Below are 20966 nucleotides of genomic sequence, written 5' to 3' on the forward strand. Positions count from 1 at the left end.
GGAGATTTCATTCTGTGGTACACGTGAATATCTGACCAGCTAAATATGATGTACAGATGATTTGATGGCTGGTGTTTAAAACTGGTGCTCAGCAGATTTGTCCTTTTCCCAGCTGTAAAGTACATGTTTACGATTCCAGAGAGGACTTTCTCAAACTGGTGCCTTCCAGATGATTGGGGCTACAACCCTTCAGCTAGCACCACTGAGTAGTCCAAATATTTAGAAGGTGCCAGGTTGGGAAAACGTGTACCAAAGATTTGGTACTACGAAAAATAAAAATAAAGAAATACTCCTGAAATTATCTACTTGACTTCTTCAGGAGCTGGTAATATGTAGCATATACATTTATATACGTTGTACGTTAATTATTATTTTAAAGTTACATGGCTCCACCTTGTGGCCTGAAGAAAATAATATATATATTTGAGGCTCCCCCAAATGAAAGGGACTGAACACATAACAGAAGAGTGAATCCTCCCACACTGCTAATGATTCCCTCCCCCCCCCTTCTTAAGCAGCATTTTCTTCATTCTATAGAAAACCATCAGGGAAGCTTTGATCAAAGCTCTGTGAGCAAGAGGAGAGCCCCACTCGAAGAAGCATCTCAGGCCCTAATCCGCAAGCCAAGGAAACACGTGAGTTGGGCAGCTATGTGAGTTCAGTGCACCAGTGAGATAAGGCTGGGACAGACTATCCTCACCTCACCATTTCATGACCCAGGCTCCAAATAAAATTATCTCAATAAACAGCAATAACTGGTATGCTGTTAGATTGCCGGATGTATTGTACAGAATGTCCCTGGTGGATAGAGGTTGTGGGCATGTGCTTAGTGAACCAAAGGAAGCTGCCTTATACTGAGTCATACCATTGGCCACCTAGCTCAGTATTGTCTACAATGACAGGCTGTGGCTCTCCAAGCTTTCATTCAGGTAAGCTTTGTCCTAGCCCCACCTGGATATAAGAACATAAGACGAGTCCTGCTGGATTGGGCCAATGGCCCATCTAGTCCATTATCCTGTTCTCTCAGTGGTCAACCAGGTGCTTGAGGAGAAATATGCAAGCAGGACCTGAACACAAGAGTACTCTCCCCTGTGGTTTTCAATAACTGGTATTCAGAAGCACATGGAGATACAGCAAGCTGATCCCCCAAGGCCTTTTTGGTGGCCCTCGGCAACATTTGACAACCCCAGCCCAGTCCTCAAGCAGAGCCGTCTTTCCCATTGGTCTTAGTGGTTCGTTGCGCCAAGGCGCCGGCCTCTCAGTGGGGGAGATGTGCAGCTTTGCCGGCAGCCTCCCCGTTCCCTGCACACCCGCCAGCTGCGCCCCACCAACTGGTGGGCTGGTGGGCGTGCAGCTTCCCTCCCAAGCCTCTGCAGGAGGACAGCGATCCACACAGAGGCTTAGGACCCCAAGCCTCTGAATCTGCTAAAGACAGCCCTGCTCCCGGTCATTGTCCTCCTCCTGCTTCCTGGCGAAAGGCGGTGTGCAGCCTTCCTGGGCTGCCTTCTTGGGTGCCCTGACGCCAGAGAGCATGTCCTCCAGCACGTTTTCCTGCTTGATCACACTGGGGATCGGGGCGGTGGGGGAGGCAGAGGACATTTTCAACTGCCCCCTCTCTTGTTTTGGAGGGGCGCCGGAGGGATCTTTGCACCATGGCACCGGCTATGCTTAAGACGGCCCTGCCCTCAAGCATGGTGCTGGGCTTTGGGAAAGAGACACGAGGCTGTAGCGGGGTTCAAGAGTCCTCCTGCCTCCTTCCCAAAGCCTAGTTAGTGCTTTCCCAGCTTTGGGAAGGCAGTGCAAGAGCTGGGGAAATGTTCATTAACACACACACACACACACACCGGTCCAATAAGGCAGTGTGCACCTGTGGGTTCTGTGTCAAAGTATTCTTGTGGCCCACTTGGTATGAAAAGTTGGGCCACCCTGAGACAGAGCTTAGCCATCATGGCTGGTAGCCATGACACTGGTGTCAGGAAAAGATGCCTGGATCTGGTAGGTGCTGGAGAGCATTTTGGGACAAGCCAGGACTATACAAAGAAGAAGGGCTCTGTGTGAACCAGAATGGAAACAGATTGTTGGACATGACAGCCAAAATTCTGGCAGAGCAACTTTCAGAAAGCTGACAGTAGATGAGGAGTCTCCAGTTCAGGGTAAATCATACCCAAGGGATGAGGGTTAAATTGTTTAGGATGGTGCAAATGGGAGTGGTGTAGAACTAGGGAATCAGTGTGCACAAGGGGGACATGACAGCAATTCAAAGAGTACAAAGCACCATAGAACAAAGTAAACATGCCAAAGACTTTTGGAGAAAGACACTGTAAATACTGAAAGCATTTATATGCTAATGCTAGGAGCCTCCAAACCAAGATGGGTAAGATGGAGTTCTTGGTTTCAAATGAGAGCATATATATTATAGGCAGAAAGCAAGAATGGAGAACCTACAACTTGCAGGTCAATTTGTCCCATGAGGCTGCAGTTTTCCCCAGTCCTTGCACTTCCCAAGCACTGGGCATATGGTTTGCAAAACACCTTGCACTGCACTTTCCAAGCGCCCAACAACCAGCTGGCAGTTGAGCACTTACCAAATACTGAGCAAAGGACTTCAACAGGTGGGCAGGATAATGCACCAATTATCTGATGTCATAAATATGTCAGATGATTGACAGGCGAGCTGTCGGACCTCCCTTCCAAAGTTCCAAGGAAGCAGAAAGTCAGAATAAATATACAGAGTTCTTGTTACTTTTGTTTTACAATGAAGGGATGTAAAAAGTAGGACACCCCCCCCCCCCCGCCAAGAATCACTTCTGGAACCTGTGCTTTGTAACTTTTTCATAAATGCCCTGGAGTTAGGAGCAAGTAGCAAAACAGCCAAGTTTCCTGGTGGCACCAAATTGATCAGGGTGGTCTGAGGAAAAATGAGATTATGAGGAACTCCAAAAGGAGCTCTCCAAACTGCTCTTTCCCCCAGTAGTTTGCCGTTCGACTAGTGTGCGACATGCGGTTTCTACAGGAAGCGGTTCAAGACACAGCAGGCATAGATTGGGCTCTTATTTCCATCAGCTAAGAATAGCTCTCCAGTAGCAAAAAAGATTCCCCGTATTACACACATGCCAGCAGAGCAGAGTACCAACCAACGAACAATAGAATGATCGTGGAACAATAGGAAGGCTTTTGACACATGTCAGGTGAATGGCTTTGTGATTTGCCAGAGTGCTTTGCATATATATATATATATATATATATATATATATATATATATATACACACACACACACACACACACACACATGCAGTATCAAGGCAGAGAAAGACAGGCACATATGATGTGTGCCGGGGTGAAGAAGAAGAAGAAGAAGAAGAGTTTGGATTTGATATCCCGCCTTTCACTCCCCTTCAGGAGTCTCAAAGCGGCTAACATTCTCCTTTCCCTTCTTCCCCCACAACAAACACTCTGTGAGGTGAGTGGGGCGGAGAGACTTCAAAGAAGTGTGACTGGCCCAAGGTCACCCAGCAGCTGCATGTGGAGGAGCAGAGACGCGAACCGGTTCCCCAGATTATGAGACTACCGCTCTTAACCACTACACCACACTGGCTCCCTGAGCAATTCAGATCACCCCCATCCCAAGAATGGGGAACCCTGTTCATCCCAAAGGCCATATTCATTTCTGGGCAAACTTCTGAGCTCCATATCTCAGAGATCGGCAGAGCCAGAGACCAGTGGACAGAGCAACAAATGTAAATTCTAACCTTTGTACAGGAGGCTAGTTTCTACACACACTCACTGCTATAACCTCCATCCAGGGAAGCAGGAGGTGTTATCAGAGTCCAAGGACACGCTGACATATGGCCCCTGGAAGGTTGCCCAGGAGGAAATGTGGCCCTCGGGTTGACCTTTTACCCCACCCCTAATTTGCTATACTGTAATGTTCTATATCACATTATTACATGGAGAGCATTGAAACATGTAGCTCTCCATTTGCAATTCGAACTGGGACAGTCTAGCAAGAGCTGCACCATCCAGCGCTGCTGAACATGTGGCTCAGCTTAAAATCTTGTGGAGCAGGAGAGTCCTTGTTAAGATTTGCATGCATTTTGGAGCATGAAAGATTCACAGTTGCTCAAAGACCGTCTAGTGCACCATTGGCATTAAATTATTCCCAGTCTAGGCAGAGAGGCAACTCAGTATTTGCTCCACATTTTGGGTTTCCTTGAGCAATAAATAAATAAATAAAAATAATAAAAATAAATTGCTTGTACTCTCCACACTACAACCCAAGAGAAAGCAAAGTTAAGTGGAGCCTTCTCCTCCTCCTTGAACTTCTTACAACTCAGAGACTTGCAAAGAGCAAGGATAAAGATGTAAAGATGAGAAGCAACACTAGTGAGGCTGTAGGGATCTCAGAGAATTCAGATGAAAACAGAGAAGGGAATGAAAACTGCTGATGCTCACGATATGCTATTCTGTGGGTGGTATGCAACACTAGTCCTACTCAGAGTAGACCTTATGAAATTCCCATATTTACACAAATCATGTGCCATTGAATCTAATGCACACCTCTTTTTTCAAAACCTTGAAACCAAAAAAGTATTTGCCAAGTGAGGGTGTTTTTCAAGCTTGCAATCGAGACTAATGCACCATCAAATCTAATGCACACCCTAATTTCCGTGACGTAATTTGGCCAAAAAAGGTGCACATTACACTTGAGCAGTGCTTTTTTTCTGGGGGGACGTAGTGGTATGCATACCCCTAAACATTTCATGAATCTAAACATTGGTCTCATTGAGGGGCAGTATTTCAATATGAGTAGGAAAATGAGAGTACCCCTAAACATTTTTTTTAAAAAAGCACTGCATTTGAGTAAATACGGCAATCATAATGTTTATTAACTTCAGTGGGTATGCTCTGTGCCACCCTAACATTGAATGCTACCCCATGCCCGGAACTAATATCAAACATGTGAATGCAATTTACATTTGCCATTGTTGTTGCTTTCAGTTTGCAAAATCATATGTAATTGATTACATTCCTCCCTTTGCGTTGTGTTTCCTTTGCCCTGAAATGAACAGGGTGGAACAATGTCACGAATTACATAAAGTACATAAGTTGCACAATTTTTCTGCAGCAGACACTGATATGAAAAAGGTTGGCTTTGGTGGAAGATGAACTGCAGCAGAATGGAAACCACGCTGCATGCAATGAATACAGGGCAGAGCAGAAAAAATGTGTTTTGATATCCTTAGTCAGCAGCACGACTGCTTCTGGTGCGAAGGCCCTGACAGGTTCCCAGCAGTGCCAGCTCCCAACACTGGCCCTGCATAGCCCACACAACCCATAATGTCTTCCCTTTACAAAGAAAATGGACTTTTACATTCACCTTTGTCATGCTTTGGGGAGAATTACTGCAAGAGCTAGTAGAGATAAGCCGTCTGCACAAAGGACGCACTGTGCCAGAACTCTCATCCATGACCTTCCCAAGGCAAATGATAAATAAATAAATCACCAGAGAACAAAGCCCCAGAATGCAGGAAATGATTTGTGTGTGTGTGTGTTTAAATATCCTTATGCTACTACTTGGGGAATCGGGCCAAATCTTTTAAACCCAGGTGATTGAAGTTAAAGCATCCGGCGTTTGTGCATGAAAATGAAAGACCCAAATTCATGGGCTGGCTGGTAGAGAGCTTTAATCTGATATATCTCCAACTTCAAAATGACAATGGGCCCAGGGCTTGCTTAGGTGTGGGGTTGTCTTGAGCAAGTCACCAGAGGACTTGTAGGGATAACCACAGCTATCTAGATGAGGGAATAATCATTCTAATGCCTACGACTGGTTTGGATGTCCATGCATATTACTTAACTTGGGAAAGATATTTATTTATTGGCTTGTTGACACATGTTGCACTGAATACAGGTACATGCTGACCCTACACACACATTTGTGTGGAAGAGTGTACACTTGCTGATTTGTACAGCTCAACTACTGTGTATAAAGGTATAGAAATTGTACACCAGTTGCACATTGCATGTGAATAACTGTATGAGTATACAGATCAACCATTTTGTGCAGAGGTACACAGACTGCTCGTGCATTGAGTGTAATATGTGGACAAGATTATAGCCTGAGGGTTCTGGTGACCCACATATAACTGGTTCAGATATGGGTGTCCATCACCTGTCAATGGTTACATAAAGTTATGTGGTACATGTGTGTGAGAGAGAAAGAAAGAAAGAAAGAAAGAAAGAAAGAAAGAAAGAACAAATCGAAAGTTCCTATTACCCCATGATCTCAAACGCAAAGCTTTTCAGCCAAGTCAGTTCACAAGTTCAGCCATCAGATATCAAATGCACAGGAATCATACGCAGGGCAAGCAAGTGATGTCCTCCTTGTGTGAATGGCACATGACAAATTTGCCAAACACTCTTCAGTTTCAGAATGTGAACATTATGTTGCATTTGTAACCAGAAACATAAGCAAGTGTAAGTAAACTTGAACAAAGCAAGTTTTCTGACTGGAAACTGTTTTCTGGGCCCTAAAACATAAGCTCTAGGAGGCTAGTTCCATCCCTTGCAATTCTAATTTATACCTATCAAAACTCACTGTAAAAAACATTATTGTAAAGGTTTGCAGAAGCAGGCCCATTTAGTTCATTGACTCATCTAGCTCAATTAGGTCCATCTAGCATTTCCAAGCCCTACTCAGAGATACTGGGGATTGAACCTGGGACCTTCTGCATGCAAAGCAGATGCTCTCCCACCAAGCTATGGGGAATGCATATTCACCTATCCCCTTTGAGTTCTATTTTCCACTGCAACTTTCAGTGAGTCAGCTTACATTGTGGAGGGCATATCTATAACGTCTACCTTCTGCTTGAGAACTTCCGCTTATATTGGTCCACTCTGAATCACCGCACACGGCTACAGATATTCTGTGCTATGAACTTTTGCAATACCACTCCAAATCCTGTTGCAGACATTCCTATAGCGTACTTTGCCTATATTAAAGGTAAAGGGACTCCTGACCAATAGGTCCAGTCGTGACTGACTCTGGGGTTTCGGCACTCATCTCGCTTTATTGGCCGAGGGAGCCGGTGTACAGCTTCTGGGTCATGTGGCCAGCATGACTGAGCTGCTTCTGGCGAACCAGAGCAGCGCACGGAAATGCCGTTTACCTTCCCACAGGAGCGGTACCTATTTATCTACTAGCACTTTGACATGCTTTCGAACTGCTAGGTTGGCAGGAGCAGGGACAGAGCAACGGGAGCTCACCCCGTCACGGGGATTTGAACCCCCGACCTTCTGATCAGCAAGTCCTAGGCTCTGTGGTTTAACCCACAGCGCCACCTGTGTCCCTATATTGCCTATATTGCTCTGTGTTTATTGCATGTTGACTAAAACTCAATAAAAATCATTTATTGAAAAGCAAGAAGTATGTTTAGCTACTGTTTTATAATCTGGCAACCAAGTGGTCCAGGCATCATAGCATAGCTGTGTCTTCTGTTGCTGGTTCCCTTGTAGCCAAACGTCTACCCCAGTCTTGCCAAGAGTTCTCCATCTGTTTGCCATGCTCTCTGTTCCTCCAGCATGGAACTGGCAGATTCCCAAAGATGGAGTTACTCCAGCAAGCATGCAGAAGGCATCTTGTTGTCAAAAGCAAGTCCAATTAGACAGACACTAGAAGGACTGGGCCTCCTGTGTGTACACAGCCTTATATAAACCAGTCCCTTGAACTATCTTGCTGAGCATCACCTTCTCTGACTGGCAGCAGTTCTCTGGGGCTTCAGACATACCCAGCCCTACCTGGAAATGTTGTGGACTGAACCTGGGACCTTTGGAATACAAGGCAGAAGCTCTACCACTGAGCAACAGCTCCTCTCCTTAAGGAGAAGCACCTTTATCCAGTGCCAGATTTACGTATAAGCTAAACAAGCTATAGCTTAGGGCCCCACTCTCTTGGGGGCCCCAAAAAAAATTTAAGGAAAAAACACCTGGATCTATGTTTCCAAAATATAAGACAAAAAAAGAAATAAAATAAAACCTACAAACAGCAACAGTGTTTTGTGTTGTGTAGGCTCCTATGATGTAAGTAATGGGCCCCGCCTGCTAGCCTGCTCCCTAAAATATCCCTGGTTTGCTCATTATGAGTCTTTGTAAACTGTGTTTCTAAAGGAACTTGTGTTATTGCCAAATGCCAATGTGTTTGCATTATTAAGTTTGTTATGAATAAAAAAAATCATTTTAAGTTAGAGCTTAATAATTATTTCACTATTGATATACTTCTTCTTAATTGTATTTCAGTTCAACAATTACTTTGATAAAATACATATTTTGTTATGTGCAAATGGCTTCAGATACTATTAGGTCCATAAATTACCATATAACATATATTCAACACAAAAAAAACAAAACAGCGACAATTTGTTGTTGACAAAGGACAGCTGGACATATAAAGGGCCTCATTACCTTCAGTAGCTTAGGGCCTCATGAAACCTAAATCCGGCCCTGCCTTTATCCCTTTTATCTGTTGACCAGATGAAATCTGAACTGTCCTAATTCATTGCTCTACACCTGGTTGCGCTGTGACAAATTTACACAGCTGTCAAATCATGCAACTCTGCACAACTGCCTAGTCCTCATGGTTCCCTGCAGTTTCTGCAATGAAGGGGAGTTCTTGTTCAAGTGGAATGGCAGCAGGGAGCGCATGTCCCTGACATAGACTGCACACACACAACACATTTAAAGCGCCCGACAAGAAAAAGTCACCAAAAAACCCCATGAGAACTATGGTTTCTTAAGGGTGCTGTGAAGTGTAGCTCTGTGAGGGACAAACTACAGTTTCCAGGATTATTAGCCAGGAGGCTGGCAGATGTGTTTTCCATGTATGGTGTGTATGCAGCCACAGATACATAGCCATGGAAATGGAATCTTAAATTAATCTTAAATCCAGCAGTGGTGAACAAATGGGTGCATGAGTTGTTGGGTGAGCCACAACTATTAGCCCTGATGGCTAATTGGAATCAAGAGGCAGCATCTACTGCACACCAGTTGCTGAGAGGGCCCAGCAGGGGACTGATGTGGGAAGGAGGAGGGTGGGCTAGATGGGTCCTTGATGTGATCCAGCAAACCCCTTTGCGTGTCAGAGAAGCTTGGAAATCACAAGAAGTTCATCCAAATTTAAATACAGCAAGGCGGAAAAGTTTGAATAGGCCAAACTTCCCAAATCTGCACATACACACATCAGACCACCTGCAAATTGTTGAGGGTCTTGGCAGACCACTTGGAATATACCTGTTGTAGCAATTGCAATGCCCTGTATTAGACTTTAATTTGCATTTTTATTCCCTGTTTATCTTCTATGTAGTATTGGATTGCATTGCAATCCAAATCCAATAGAATTCTATAGAATTCAAATAGCGATTGTTTTTTAGAGACACACCACAGGCCACATGCATGAAGCTTGTGCACCACTGGTGACTGGAAGACCACAGTTTAGGAGTCCCTGGGGTAGTAATTTCACAGGGACGGGGGGTTCTGTACACAGCCCTACACTGATCACTGGGCGACTGGATTTGATCCACTCTCAAAATAAGTCAAGCTTCTCTGGGACAGCCACGGTGGGTGGATTGGTGCACATCTATTTCACAAAAAACAAAGTTCTGATTTAGCAGCCTTTCTGTATTTTCTTTAGGATAGATCTACCACATCAATCACTAGAGGATTGTTGCACCCCAAGTGATGGCTATGCAAAAGTAGTGGATCTGGGTTCAAATCCTACTTAAGATACTGGTTGAGCTTGGGCTGATCACTCACTCAGCCTAACCCACCTCACAGGGTTGTTGTGTGAACAAAGGAAGGGGTGGAGAAGAGACCTCTCTACACTGTATTGAGCTCCTTGGAGGAAGAAAGGGATAAAAATGTAATCATTAATATAACAATCATCAAAAGCAATCTGAGTACTTGTTTCATGACCCAAAAGACACAATTCTCTTTGAAAGCACAGCAGATCACCCATTCAGAGTCATCAGGCAATGAGACACTGACTAGAGTGCAGGGAATGAATCAGCCCCAAGATGCTGGGAAATTTTGAAGTCCTGGATCTGTATAGAAATGTTCATCATAGTCAGTTTGTAACTCAGCTCTCTCCCTCTTTCATAGTCAAGGAAAACAGAAGTGCTTAAAACAGCTTGCCCTTTCCACCAACTGCTCCCACTACACTCCCCTTTAATCTGCAAAGAGTTTCATACTGCAATCCTAAACACAAGCTGTAGTCCTTAACACACTTATCAGTGGGGTAAGACTCAGTGGGAATCACTACTATGTTGCTGAGCTTCATCGAACTTAGCGGGTCTCACTTCTGAGTAAACATGCATAGGATGACACTTTCAAGCCGTAACCCCTTGCACCTTTCAAGTAAAACGTGCATCAGCTGGGACTGTCAAGGTTAGATCCTATAATAAATAATTATATTTTTTTATTTATACCCCACCCTCCCCGGCCAAGACCGGGCTCAAGGCAGCTAACACTGAATATAAATACAGTAAAAACATTAAAACACACACAAAAACAGTTGATTAAAATATAAGTTAGAATACAGTTTAAAATGCACAGTTAGCAGTAGTACAAGGAGCATGATGTGCTGGATTCAAATTTCTACTCATCCAGTGAAGTTCTAGGAGACCCCAAGCCAACCCTGTCACTCAATATAATTTTTTTTTAAAAAAAGAGGAGGTGGTGGTGTTTACTTCCTTGACACTGTTTGGAAGAAGGGAAAGGAAGAGGAGTGAAGGATAAGCAAATAAATGAACTCTAAGTAAGCAACCGTGTTTCAGATCAGGGTGCCCCCGTGTTCTTTAATACGGCCACCCTCATAACAACCCTAGGAGGTAGATCCCTGCTATTTCCCTTCTCCTGGTAGGAACTGAGGGTGGGAGCATGCGACTTGCTAAGGGCCTTCGTGTGCATCGAGGGAGGGCACAGTGGGACAAGAACCTGCCTTCCACTCCCTGGCTTCCAAACCTTCTCCTAACTAACCATTCGCGTAAAACTTCCACAGGCTAGTCGGATCGGTTATGCTATGGAGAAACACAAAGATGCAGAAGAGAAGATCGTATGTGTACAAGAGAGAGATTGAGAGAGAGAGAGGAGAGACTTCTCTTACCTCCTCCGTTTTTATAGCAGAGATAGGGAAATCTCCACACGTTGGCCAGATCCACCGAGAACCCGATGACCGAGAGGAGGAAGTCGATCTTCTTGCCCCACGTCTCCCGCTCTGGCTCCGCGGCGGTGGGACTGTAGCGCGGGCTGCGGGTCTCCAGAAGGTTGCTGCTGGTGTACTGTACGCCGTTCTGCTCTTTCACCAGGAGAAGCTCCACGTCCTTCTTTTGGAGCGGCGGGTCAGAGCAGTCCCGCAAGGGCGCCACCGCCGAGTCCCTCTGCTCGGGCTGGCTCAGGGACTTGGTCATTGTCGCCTTGAGACGTCCAAGAGGAGAGAGAAAGAGGGAGGGGGAAAGACACACACACACCGAGAGAGAAAGAGAAGCTCAGCGTGGGAGAGCGGAGGGGCGAAGCGCGAGTGGGAGGCGAGGCAGACTGGCGAGAAGTGGGAGCGAACGGAAGCGCCCCCTTCGTCTTCTCCCCCGGAGCGCGCAAGGGCGCTCTTGGCTAGGGCTCTCCAAGAGCGCAGCGCAAAAACGCGCCTCGGAGAAAGGAGGCGGTGAGGGAGGAGGGCATGCAAATGAGGCGGGTGTGTGAGGAAAAATGGAAAAAGCAGCGATTCGCTTTCCTGACACCCTTCCCCTAGCAAAACCCTAGCTCGCCTCCTCCACCTCGGGGGCCAAACTAAACCGGCCCCTGATTCCAGGCGCCGCCGCCGTGCACCGTCTGCGCCTTCTTCTTCTCGCCAGCGGAGCGGACCCTCCTCCTTGTCGCCCATCCCTGCTCCGCACCAAGCAGGTGGCCACGGAAGGGCACAAGGCAACGGTACTCCTGGGATTCAGAGTAACTCTCCCGCCTCTGTTAGCTTCCCACCCTCAATTGGGGACTCACCGCTTTACCCAAGGCGCACAGTCGCACGTCGAGGCGGAGAGGGGAGGGAAGGGATGTTGCTCATATTGCTCACCTAAGCTAAGTGCCAGAGAGAGAGATTCTTTAGGCACGCAGATAGAATGTTCAGCGTGGATTCTAGAATCGTGGACATCGATTAATAGACACAATTCGGACTGCCTACTCTTGCCTTCAGACGAGATCCCCCCCCCCCCGTTGCTCAGGGATATCTCGTTGCCTCCCAGTCCCAGCCCACACACTTCTGCACACTTCTTCTAGATCAGGGATGGGGCACCTGCAGGCCTCCAGCTGTGGTTGGACTCCAACTCCCATCAGCCCCAGCCAGCATGGTCAATGGTCAGGATAGTAGTTGACATTCAGCAACACTTGGAAGCAGGAGAGCCAACTTCGCCCCGTGACCATGGGTGCCCAGGGCTGTGGGTGCCATGGTCCTGGCCCCCAAATTTGTGGGTGCTTGGCCCCTTCATGGGGAATTTTGTAGGTGCTTGGGCACCCAGGGACCCAGGGAGTTGGCAACTATGCCTGAAAGGCCACAGGTTTCCACCACTGTTGCAGAAGAACTAGGGATGGATTATTCTCCCCAAGGAAGCCCACCTGTCACCTTCATTACCTGTTCTTGGGTGCTTCTTTTTTGCCAGGTCTTTGGTTTTAAATTACCTGTGGCTTCCTTCAGGGAGTGGGATGTTTTTGTCCTGCCTTTTCATAAATTTGAAAGTGTCTTTAGCTTTTACTTTGTTTTAGTTTTATGGTATGTGCTATTTTTGTAAGTTGCTTTTGAGTTACTTTTTAAAAAGTGACCAATAAAATCAATAAATAATTATGATAATTACTATTTCAGAATCGCTGCTCCATTTGCTTCCTTTGGAGCAAATGCTCTATCCTCAAGTAACGGCACTGTTAGGAAATTGTGGAAGAAAGGAGGCATCTCTATGGAGAGAAATCAGAAATCAGCATTGCTGTTCCCAAGAATCACAGTTACAATGCAACACTGCCAGACTTGGGATAGGGCCATCCTTGTGTGTTTATTTGTTTGCCTGTAGTTACTTTAAAAATGTTTATGCTGCCCTTCAATTGCAGAAATAAAAATAAAAATATTCTCAGGGCAGCTTACACACACACAAAGCAAACATAGTAACCGTTGTTGGCATCTGTCTGTCTCGAGAGACAATGGAGTGCACCTCTGTGGATTAAGTCAAACCGCTGCATTAGCAGCACTTAAGTCAGGGGTAGGCAACCTAAGGCCCATGGGCCACAAGTGGCCCACGGGGGTCATTTAAGTGGCCCACGAGCCGTCCCCGAACCAAGCCACCCGCTTGGCGAGTCCTCGCACACTGCACTAAACTGGTGCGACTCAGCGCGGTAACTCACTTCCACAGTGCTGGAAATTGCGCCTGCACAGATGCCGGAAATCATGGGCGCGCTTGCTCACACATGCACACAATCTGGCCCACAGAGGGGTCTCTGCTGGAGTGAACCGGCCTTTGCGAGGTAAACCTTGCCGACCCCTGACTTAAGTGAACTACCCAGGGGGCAAGCATGGGCAGTGAGTATGGAGGTCCTGGGCTGCTCAGACGACAATACCTGGTTCTCTGCCTCACTGATGTGGTCCAAAGCAAAGCAGAGCAATACATTTGGCACCAGCTTGGCTGCAGGGGTTGCTGGACAGAGGCATGCAAGGTGCCATCCAACAATCTTAAGGATTCCACTCTGGATTTGTGTAGGGTTTACTCCTTAGCATTTTCTTCTCCTGAAGATATCCCACAAGGCAGCGGAGGTTTAGGATCAGAGTTTCCCTTCTCCTAGAGGGGCTACCTTCCTAGATTAATGAGCCTCATGTGCCCCTCACTTCCCTCTACAGCACATTCAGAAACTGTCTTCTTGACCACTGAACCCATTATTGGTCTCATCCACTCAACCCACCAGAGCCTGTATTTGCATGCAGGGGAAGTCCCTGACTCGCCAAGTGTTTTGAGACCAATTGGCTACCTTCACCTGATTTTGCCAGCTAGTCAAAGCCATTCTTGGGGTGTGGCCACTCTCCCATGCTGACAGCTTTTAGGAGGCACAGGTGAGAGCAGAATGCAATGCGGTGACCAAAGTTGGACAAACTACCCCAGAAGGAGCACAACATGTCCTCCACCAGAAGTACTACCCCTCCCCAAACAACAAAATCCAAACATAGTCCAGAGGGTGACTTTAATTCCTTCTGGAATAGTTATGTCATGTCACTATGAATGGGCAAATATGTTGATTTCAGTTTCTCTTAGTGTATCATTTTTCAAACCTTCAGTTAAGTTCTCCACATTTCCACATCAATTTGCTTTAAAAAAACAAAAACCAAAAGTCCTAATGAAAACCCATCAGCAGTTTAGTTCAACTTTCTCCTACTATATACATTTTTTTTTTTTTTTTGGATTGCAATCTTGCCTAATGCAATATTTGGCAAGTAATTTCCCCTAGTATGATGCATCTTCATGTGTCATTTTCAGCAATATGTGCATTTTTACGCACACTTTCCCCCAGTACATGCATTTTCACACCTCCTCCCAAAATATGGCGAAGAGTGAAGTCTAAAAGAAAGCTGCATTTTGGTGTGCATATTGCTTTCAGAAGTTATCTTCATCTTTAAATGAGATCTGAAGTGAATTCCTCTCCCTGATCCATCCCTTCATAGTCTTCATCCAACATAGTTCTTGAGCTATTCCTGTGTTTTTAGCAGACATCTGTCTGTCTGTCTCTCTTTCACACACACACATTCTCAAGCTCAAACCACAATCCAATAGTGGTCCAATTTGTGCTATAAAATGTTTGCCCTTGTTCCACTTAATTTGAGTGAAGGGTAAAGAATAAAAACAAGCCAAATTCAGCTTTGAATCAGAGAGTAGGAAACAACAAAGGGTAGGGAAATCAGTGTCAATAATGCATTTAAAAAATAACACCTGCCTAACCAATCTGTGCGCTTTCAAGGCAGTGGGCAACAGTGACACATCTCATGCCCTGGGGCAATCTAGCCCAAATCAAGAGTTTTTGGTGTGTGGGTTTTTTTTACTTCACTGATTTCAGCATAAGAAGAATGATAAGTACATGTTTTTCCCTCTCATGAAAATCAATGGGATTTCAAACTTGAAGTTCGGCAACACCCGGAGGACTAAAAATTCCCCACTCCCGTTCTGCATAGTTCCTAGAATGCATATGCATGAAATGGGAGATAAATGTGGGTTCTCAGGATTTACCTACAATTACAGTGTAAACAGAACCAGGGTTAGCCAAAGCTATTGCAGAGGAACTGTTCACACTAACATGCCTCCACACAGACACACAAGAGAGAACCCCAAACACAACCAGCTATGCACTGTCTTACACAACTGTGCTTCAGATATACACTGTTAAGGTTTTGCCAGGCCCATTGTTGAGACAAATTTCACACCTTGTACATGGAAGAATCATATTTGTGCACAGGCAGTGCAGCAGACTGACACACAGTCTGCCATGATGATGCTGTGCACATTGGGACACACATCTGCACACTGTAGATGGAGATGGAGCAGAAATTCAGTTCAGTTCACATTTAAAGGCACATCTAATTGGTGCTTTCCAAAACAGTATGAGAACCAAAAACGCAGGCAGAGTTTGAAATATGCACTTCTCTGAATTTTGCAATGCAGTTCTCCATCCAAGTAATGTGTACAAAATGTATATATTAGGGTAAAGTGTGCAAAAGAGAGAGTGAGAGCATATATTAATGACAATAACATACAAAAATGCATCACAGCTGGGAACATTGTTTTGCAAAAGTATTTGGCAAAAATGGCATACACAAAATGGGAGAAATTAGCAGGTAAATTTTCATGAAGACATAAAAAAAAAACAAAAAAAACCCCACAACCTTATGTAGCAATGTGGAGAATTGAATTTCAGCTTGGAAAAATGAGAAAGAAAGAGAAACTGAAAACACCAGACCCACTCCTCCCTACTGCATAAAATAGACAATATTGTTGTGTATAGAGACAGAGGTCACACCTTGCTTCTTCAAAACCCCACAAAACTTAACCCACCCCACCCCCACAAAACCAACCCCTGCTTTAACAGAGGTCTTATGAAAACTCACCAGCAGACAGGTTAATTCTCTTAGCAGAAGACGACACTCAACCAAGATAGATGTCCCATGCCCCAAAGGTTGCCGAGCTTGGTGGGTGAGACATATACAGGACCAGCAGGGCAGGATGAGTGTCGCAGACCCGGCTCTCCTTTGGGACCAGAGGAAAAGCTGTAGGCAAGGCACCAGAGAGCTTTTTAAACCTCTGTGTCTCTCTTCTTTCCACGTGATTGAATTACTGTATTAATAAAAACCTCCCAGATGTTTTGCCCTGGAGCATCCTGATCGGTTTCCCTTACTGGAGAAAGTAGGTTTAGCCTGGAGCAGCTGGAAGGATTCTTTTCTCTCCTGAAGGCTCAAGACTTTGGAGTGGGGAGCGGGTTTGATCTTCAGTGCATTAAGGAGGGGGTGCCCCAGAAACCCCTTCTCTCCCCCCCCCCCAAAATAGTTGTTTCCCCTGAAGAATTTGATCCTCTCTCTCCCCCTCTCCCTCTCTCTCTTTCTGCGGAGCTTCTGGGTGGAAAAGTGTGGGCAGCCTTAGTTAATGTAATATCAGCCGCCCCCTCAAGGTAAGAAAAGTCCTCAATTGGATTTCACCAAAAAAGGGCTTAATCTTGAATCAGTCTGGACCACGTTGTGCCTAATGGGGCTTGACAGCACTTGAAGCAGTTGCAGGCAAGGGAGAAAGGGGATATAGAAAACAATCTGACTGTGTTTGCTTTTGCTTGGGTGGGGTGGGGGTGAGGAGTCGGTAAGGAGGATCTGGTGCCTTCAGTTGGTGGCATTGATCACCCCGAGACCTGAGGTGCTTTAAACTTTGAAGAGAGGCTGGATCAGACCAGAGGAAAGACAATTCTTTTCGGGTGGTGAAATCTAAACATCTCCTGCTTTCTTTCTGACCTCCAGTAGTGCTGTTACTTAAAAGACTCGACGGCAGGGCACAGGCACATTGCACCAATTTGCAAAATATTTGTATATGGATATAAATGGCTTTGGGCAAATTAAGGTGGCAAATGTCTGGGGTCCCACCAGCACTCAGTTCTTCAACGCATTCAGCCATCCTATAAGTGAAGAGCCCCTCCACACCTCCCTTCCGTTGTGTGGGGATTGTTTGGTTTTATTGCATAATTATTGATATTTTAAATATATTGCTTATGACTGCTTTGGTTATATATATATGTTTTCTAGTTATGTAACTCTTACCATGCTGCAAGCCACATTGAGCATTGTTTTAACTATGAAAAGGTAGCGTATAAATAGACATTGGTGTTGTTTAGTACTTAACCATGTTAGCCTACCTTCGCTTTGCTTATTGGGTAGGTTTCTCTCTCGAGAGGGTGGGGAGCTTTATTTATTTGGCATACAGAAAACAGGCAGATAGCACCCCAGGAGATGGTGTCATCGTTCCTGCTATGAAACAAGTGGTTGTGTTTCATCCCTGCCTTTCCCTGCCTCACTGCACCACTGGAGAAAGTAGGACATTTTTGTAATGCTTGCTACATTTACAAATGCAAAAGCAGATAGGGAGAGACACAGCAGGCACTCTTAAAGGAGGTGGACCATGGGTGGAGAGAGAAGTGGTGTTCACACATTGCATCCAACCGGTGTACAGTCTGAGTACATGTGTGCACGAATAGTTGAGTTGTCCAAATCAACAAATCCCTTTCACACAAACACTTATACATGTGCAGAGACATGTTTCACCTGCATTCAATGTAACACATGAGCAGCCTCTAAAGAACATAAGGAGAGCCTGCTGGATGAGAACATATGAATACAGGAATATAAGAAGACTCTGCTGGATCAGGCCAATGGCCCATCTAGTCCAACATCTAGTTCTCACAATGGCCAACCAGGTGTCCATGAGAAGCCTGTAAGCAGGACTTGAGAACAGGAGCAGTTCCTTCCCCTGCAGTTTCCAGAAGCTCATATGCAGAATAATTACTACATCTGATTGTGGAAGCAGAGCATAGCCATCATGGCTAGCAGTCATTGACTGCCTCCATGAATTTGTCTAATCTTTTAAAACCACCATTGGTTATCGATGCCTTCCATCGTTTAATAATGTGCTCCCATAGTTAACTCCCATCAACCCCAGCCAGTATGGCCAGTGCTCAGGACTGATGGGAGATGTAGCCCAGCAGTACCTGCCAACGTTTCCCACCCAGCTCTACCTAAGACTCTGCACACATTGGCAGCTTGAAATGCTGTGAGATTGTTTACCCTCCAACTGTGTTTCAAGTCACAATCTTACCTTGCTGTACATACCGGAGATGGGCAGGGATGTCTTCACCTGAAGCCCATTACCTGATTTGTTTCCTTGCCCTGAACTCCAGTTCACTGAAGCTGTCGCTTGTGCATGTGCTGTTATCTGAGCATGTGCCATTGGTGCCTGGAACGCACACACATCAGCTTCCATTTTCATATCAAATGGAAACTGGTTGGAGGGGAAAGGGCATCCAGTAGAAGTGTTTCTCAAGAAGCTATATAGGACACCTTTGAATTGTGGCAAACCCCTTGGTTACTTGGCTTCCAGCACCAGTGGTGGAAGTGAACTAGAGACAGAGTAAATAGGAATGTGTACACAGCCCAAGGATATCTTCACCAAGGGTGCATGCACTCCTGGGAAATAATCACATTTGTTTCCCTGGTTGCAATGTATGTCCTTCTGTCCTGTTTTCTAACATTTCTTTCATACTCCAGTGCTTGCTGTTTTACAGAACTGGAGCATTTTGACCAATATGCCACATGTTGTGCTATATTTCATTTGCACCTGTGGGCGTGGTGTGACACAACAGTGAACATCATTGGACAACATCGCTGTTCCCCCACCCTTTCATAGATGTGTACTCCTGTCCCCCCAGGATCCCCCCATGAAAATAGCAGGAATGAATGGTCTGTCAATATACTGGTCCAAATTCTGTCACTATCCCCCTTGTTTTTCAGGTTAAGGGAGCTGCACACAGGGTTTTTCCTGGAATCAAATAACACAGGAATGAGTCTTCAGCATTGGCTTCCCAGAAGTGGCTTTTATGTCCTGTGAAAGCTCAAAAATACTATAGAAATTAACAGCTAGGGAAATGTCAGGGAAGTGGACCAAACAGCTGTGTGAAGGCAGCCCAAATGACAATGCCCAGGATTCTTTGGGAGAAGGCATGGCAAGTAGTGGAGAGAGAAAGAAAAAATGGAATGAATTTTAGTATGAGCCTAATTTTCTGCAAATCACACCTTTTGCCTTGTAAGGATTAACAACCTCCTTTGCTCTCAGTCATGATGGAAGGTGCCCAAACCATTTCAAAGCCTTCAGCGGCGATGTTTTCAAGCTGAAATATGAAGTGAAAATCACAGCAGAGAATGAGGTCCAGAAACTATTGCAGTCTAGGAAGACCTGGTGTACTGCTTTGCAAACATTAGCTGACATGGGCGATAAATTCAACGAGCTCTTGGCTGGAAAGGCAGCAGCTGTTTAAACACAGAAGCTACGGGTTGAAAGAAGCCTTAAAACTCGTGCATAGATAGGTTAGCTTTTCTTTTCTTTCTTTAACAGAGGCACAGCCTAAGGAGAGATGTTGCCTTTGGGCAGGATCAATGAGGGGCGGAAAAAGTGCAGAAGGCAGGGAGCCCAAGCAAGAGGTGGAGCTAATCATTCCAGTCTTCTCCTCCTCCTCCTCCTAATCGCTGCTAACTTTTATGAGGGTAACGCTGAGACTAAGGAGAGAAGAAGCTGCCAGCCCAGGGCCATTTGTCATGAAGAAGGCAGGCAGGTGAAGGCTGGCTGAGGGCAGATTCAGGTTGGTGGGGCAGTGCCCCACTTGCCCTAACAGATCAGCCTCCACTGGGTACCTTGGGTTTCAAAACAAGCAAGCTTATACTCTGCCTTTTCATCAGATCCTATAAAACCTTTGCCCCCCCCTTAAAAAAAACAAAAAACCACCAGCAGATTTGCAATTACACAGCACTCTTCATTTTTGCTCTTGTTTAGTTTGAAAGCCTGCAAAGAGAGCCTGATGGGCAGGGAAGAGAGAGAGAGAGAGAGAGAGCTCTGCCCACTCTCACTGGCCCTTAGTATCTGTTGGCTTTGCCAGCTGGGGTTGATGGATGTTGGGAGTCCAGCAACATTTAGAGGGCACTGACTTGGTTACTCCGGGCATACCCAAGTTACAGAGGTTCCCCAAGACCTGTGCCAGAAGTCATTCCCTGTTCCATACCCTACAGTGTTTTACAGACAAATAGAGGAGCATGCTTGCAGACTCTTGATTGTGGCAGGACAGACATTTGGGGTGGATGTCCAGGACCTCATTCAGCAGAATGTGCACAAGGACTCCCAAATGCAGCAGGGATGCTTTACTAATATTAGCCAAATCACAACCATCTCAGAGCCAGTGTGGTGTAGTGGTTAAGAACGATAGACTCATAATCTGGGGAACCGGGTTCGCGTCTCCACTCCTCCACATGCAGCTGCTGGGTGACCTTGGGCCAGTCACACTTCTTTGAAGTCTCTCAGCCCCACTCACCTCACAGAGTGTTTGTTGTGGGGGAGGAAGGGAAAGGAGAATGTTAGCTGCTTTGAGACTCCATAGGGTAGTGATAAAGTGGGATATCAAATCCAAACTCTTCTTCTTCCGCTTGGCTGGGGATCCCTTTTTGGAGCTTTTGCCTCCAGCTGCCGCCCAGTTGACATTGACCCATAATAGGGCATTCTTGGTGGTGGCTCCCTGTTTGTGGAATACTCTTCCTGGTGAGGTGCATCTGCCTCATTCATTACTGACTTTCAGGAGAAAATCGAAAACATGATACTGGACATGAAAA

The 20966-nt window shown here is 45.7% G+C and overlaps 1 protein-coding gene across 2 annotated transcripts in view; it reads right to left on the reverse strand.

Moving 5' to 3' along the window:
* The window catches only part of SLC6A2 (solute carrier family 6 member 2), a 68016-nt gene extending 51508 nt beyond the window's left edge, over window positions 1-16508 (reverse strand). Inside the window, exons 1-2 of one of the 2 annotated variants that reach the window (XM_028740126.2) lie at window positions 16170-16508; window positions 11157-11466 (exon numbers count right to left, since the gene is read on the reverse strand). In XM_028740126.2, coding sequence (XP_028595959.1) covers window positions 11157-11460 — 304 coding nt within the window. In that variant the 5' untranslated portion in view covers window positions 11461-11466; window positions 16170-16508. Of the gene's footprint in view, window positions 1-11156; window positions 11769-16169 lie in introns of those variants that run through there. The other variant, XM_028740125.2, reaches the window with a different exon arrangement.
* Between the last annotated feature and the right edge of the window lie 4458 nt (window positions 16509-20966).

Source organism: Podarcis muralis, chromosome 7 (genome assembly GCF_964188315.1).
Source record: "Podarcis muralis chromosome 7, rPodMur119.hap1.1, whole genome shotgun sequence".
Lineage (NCBI taxonomy): Eukaryota > Metazoa > Chordata > Lepidosauria > Squamata > Lacertidae > Podarcis > Podarcis muralis.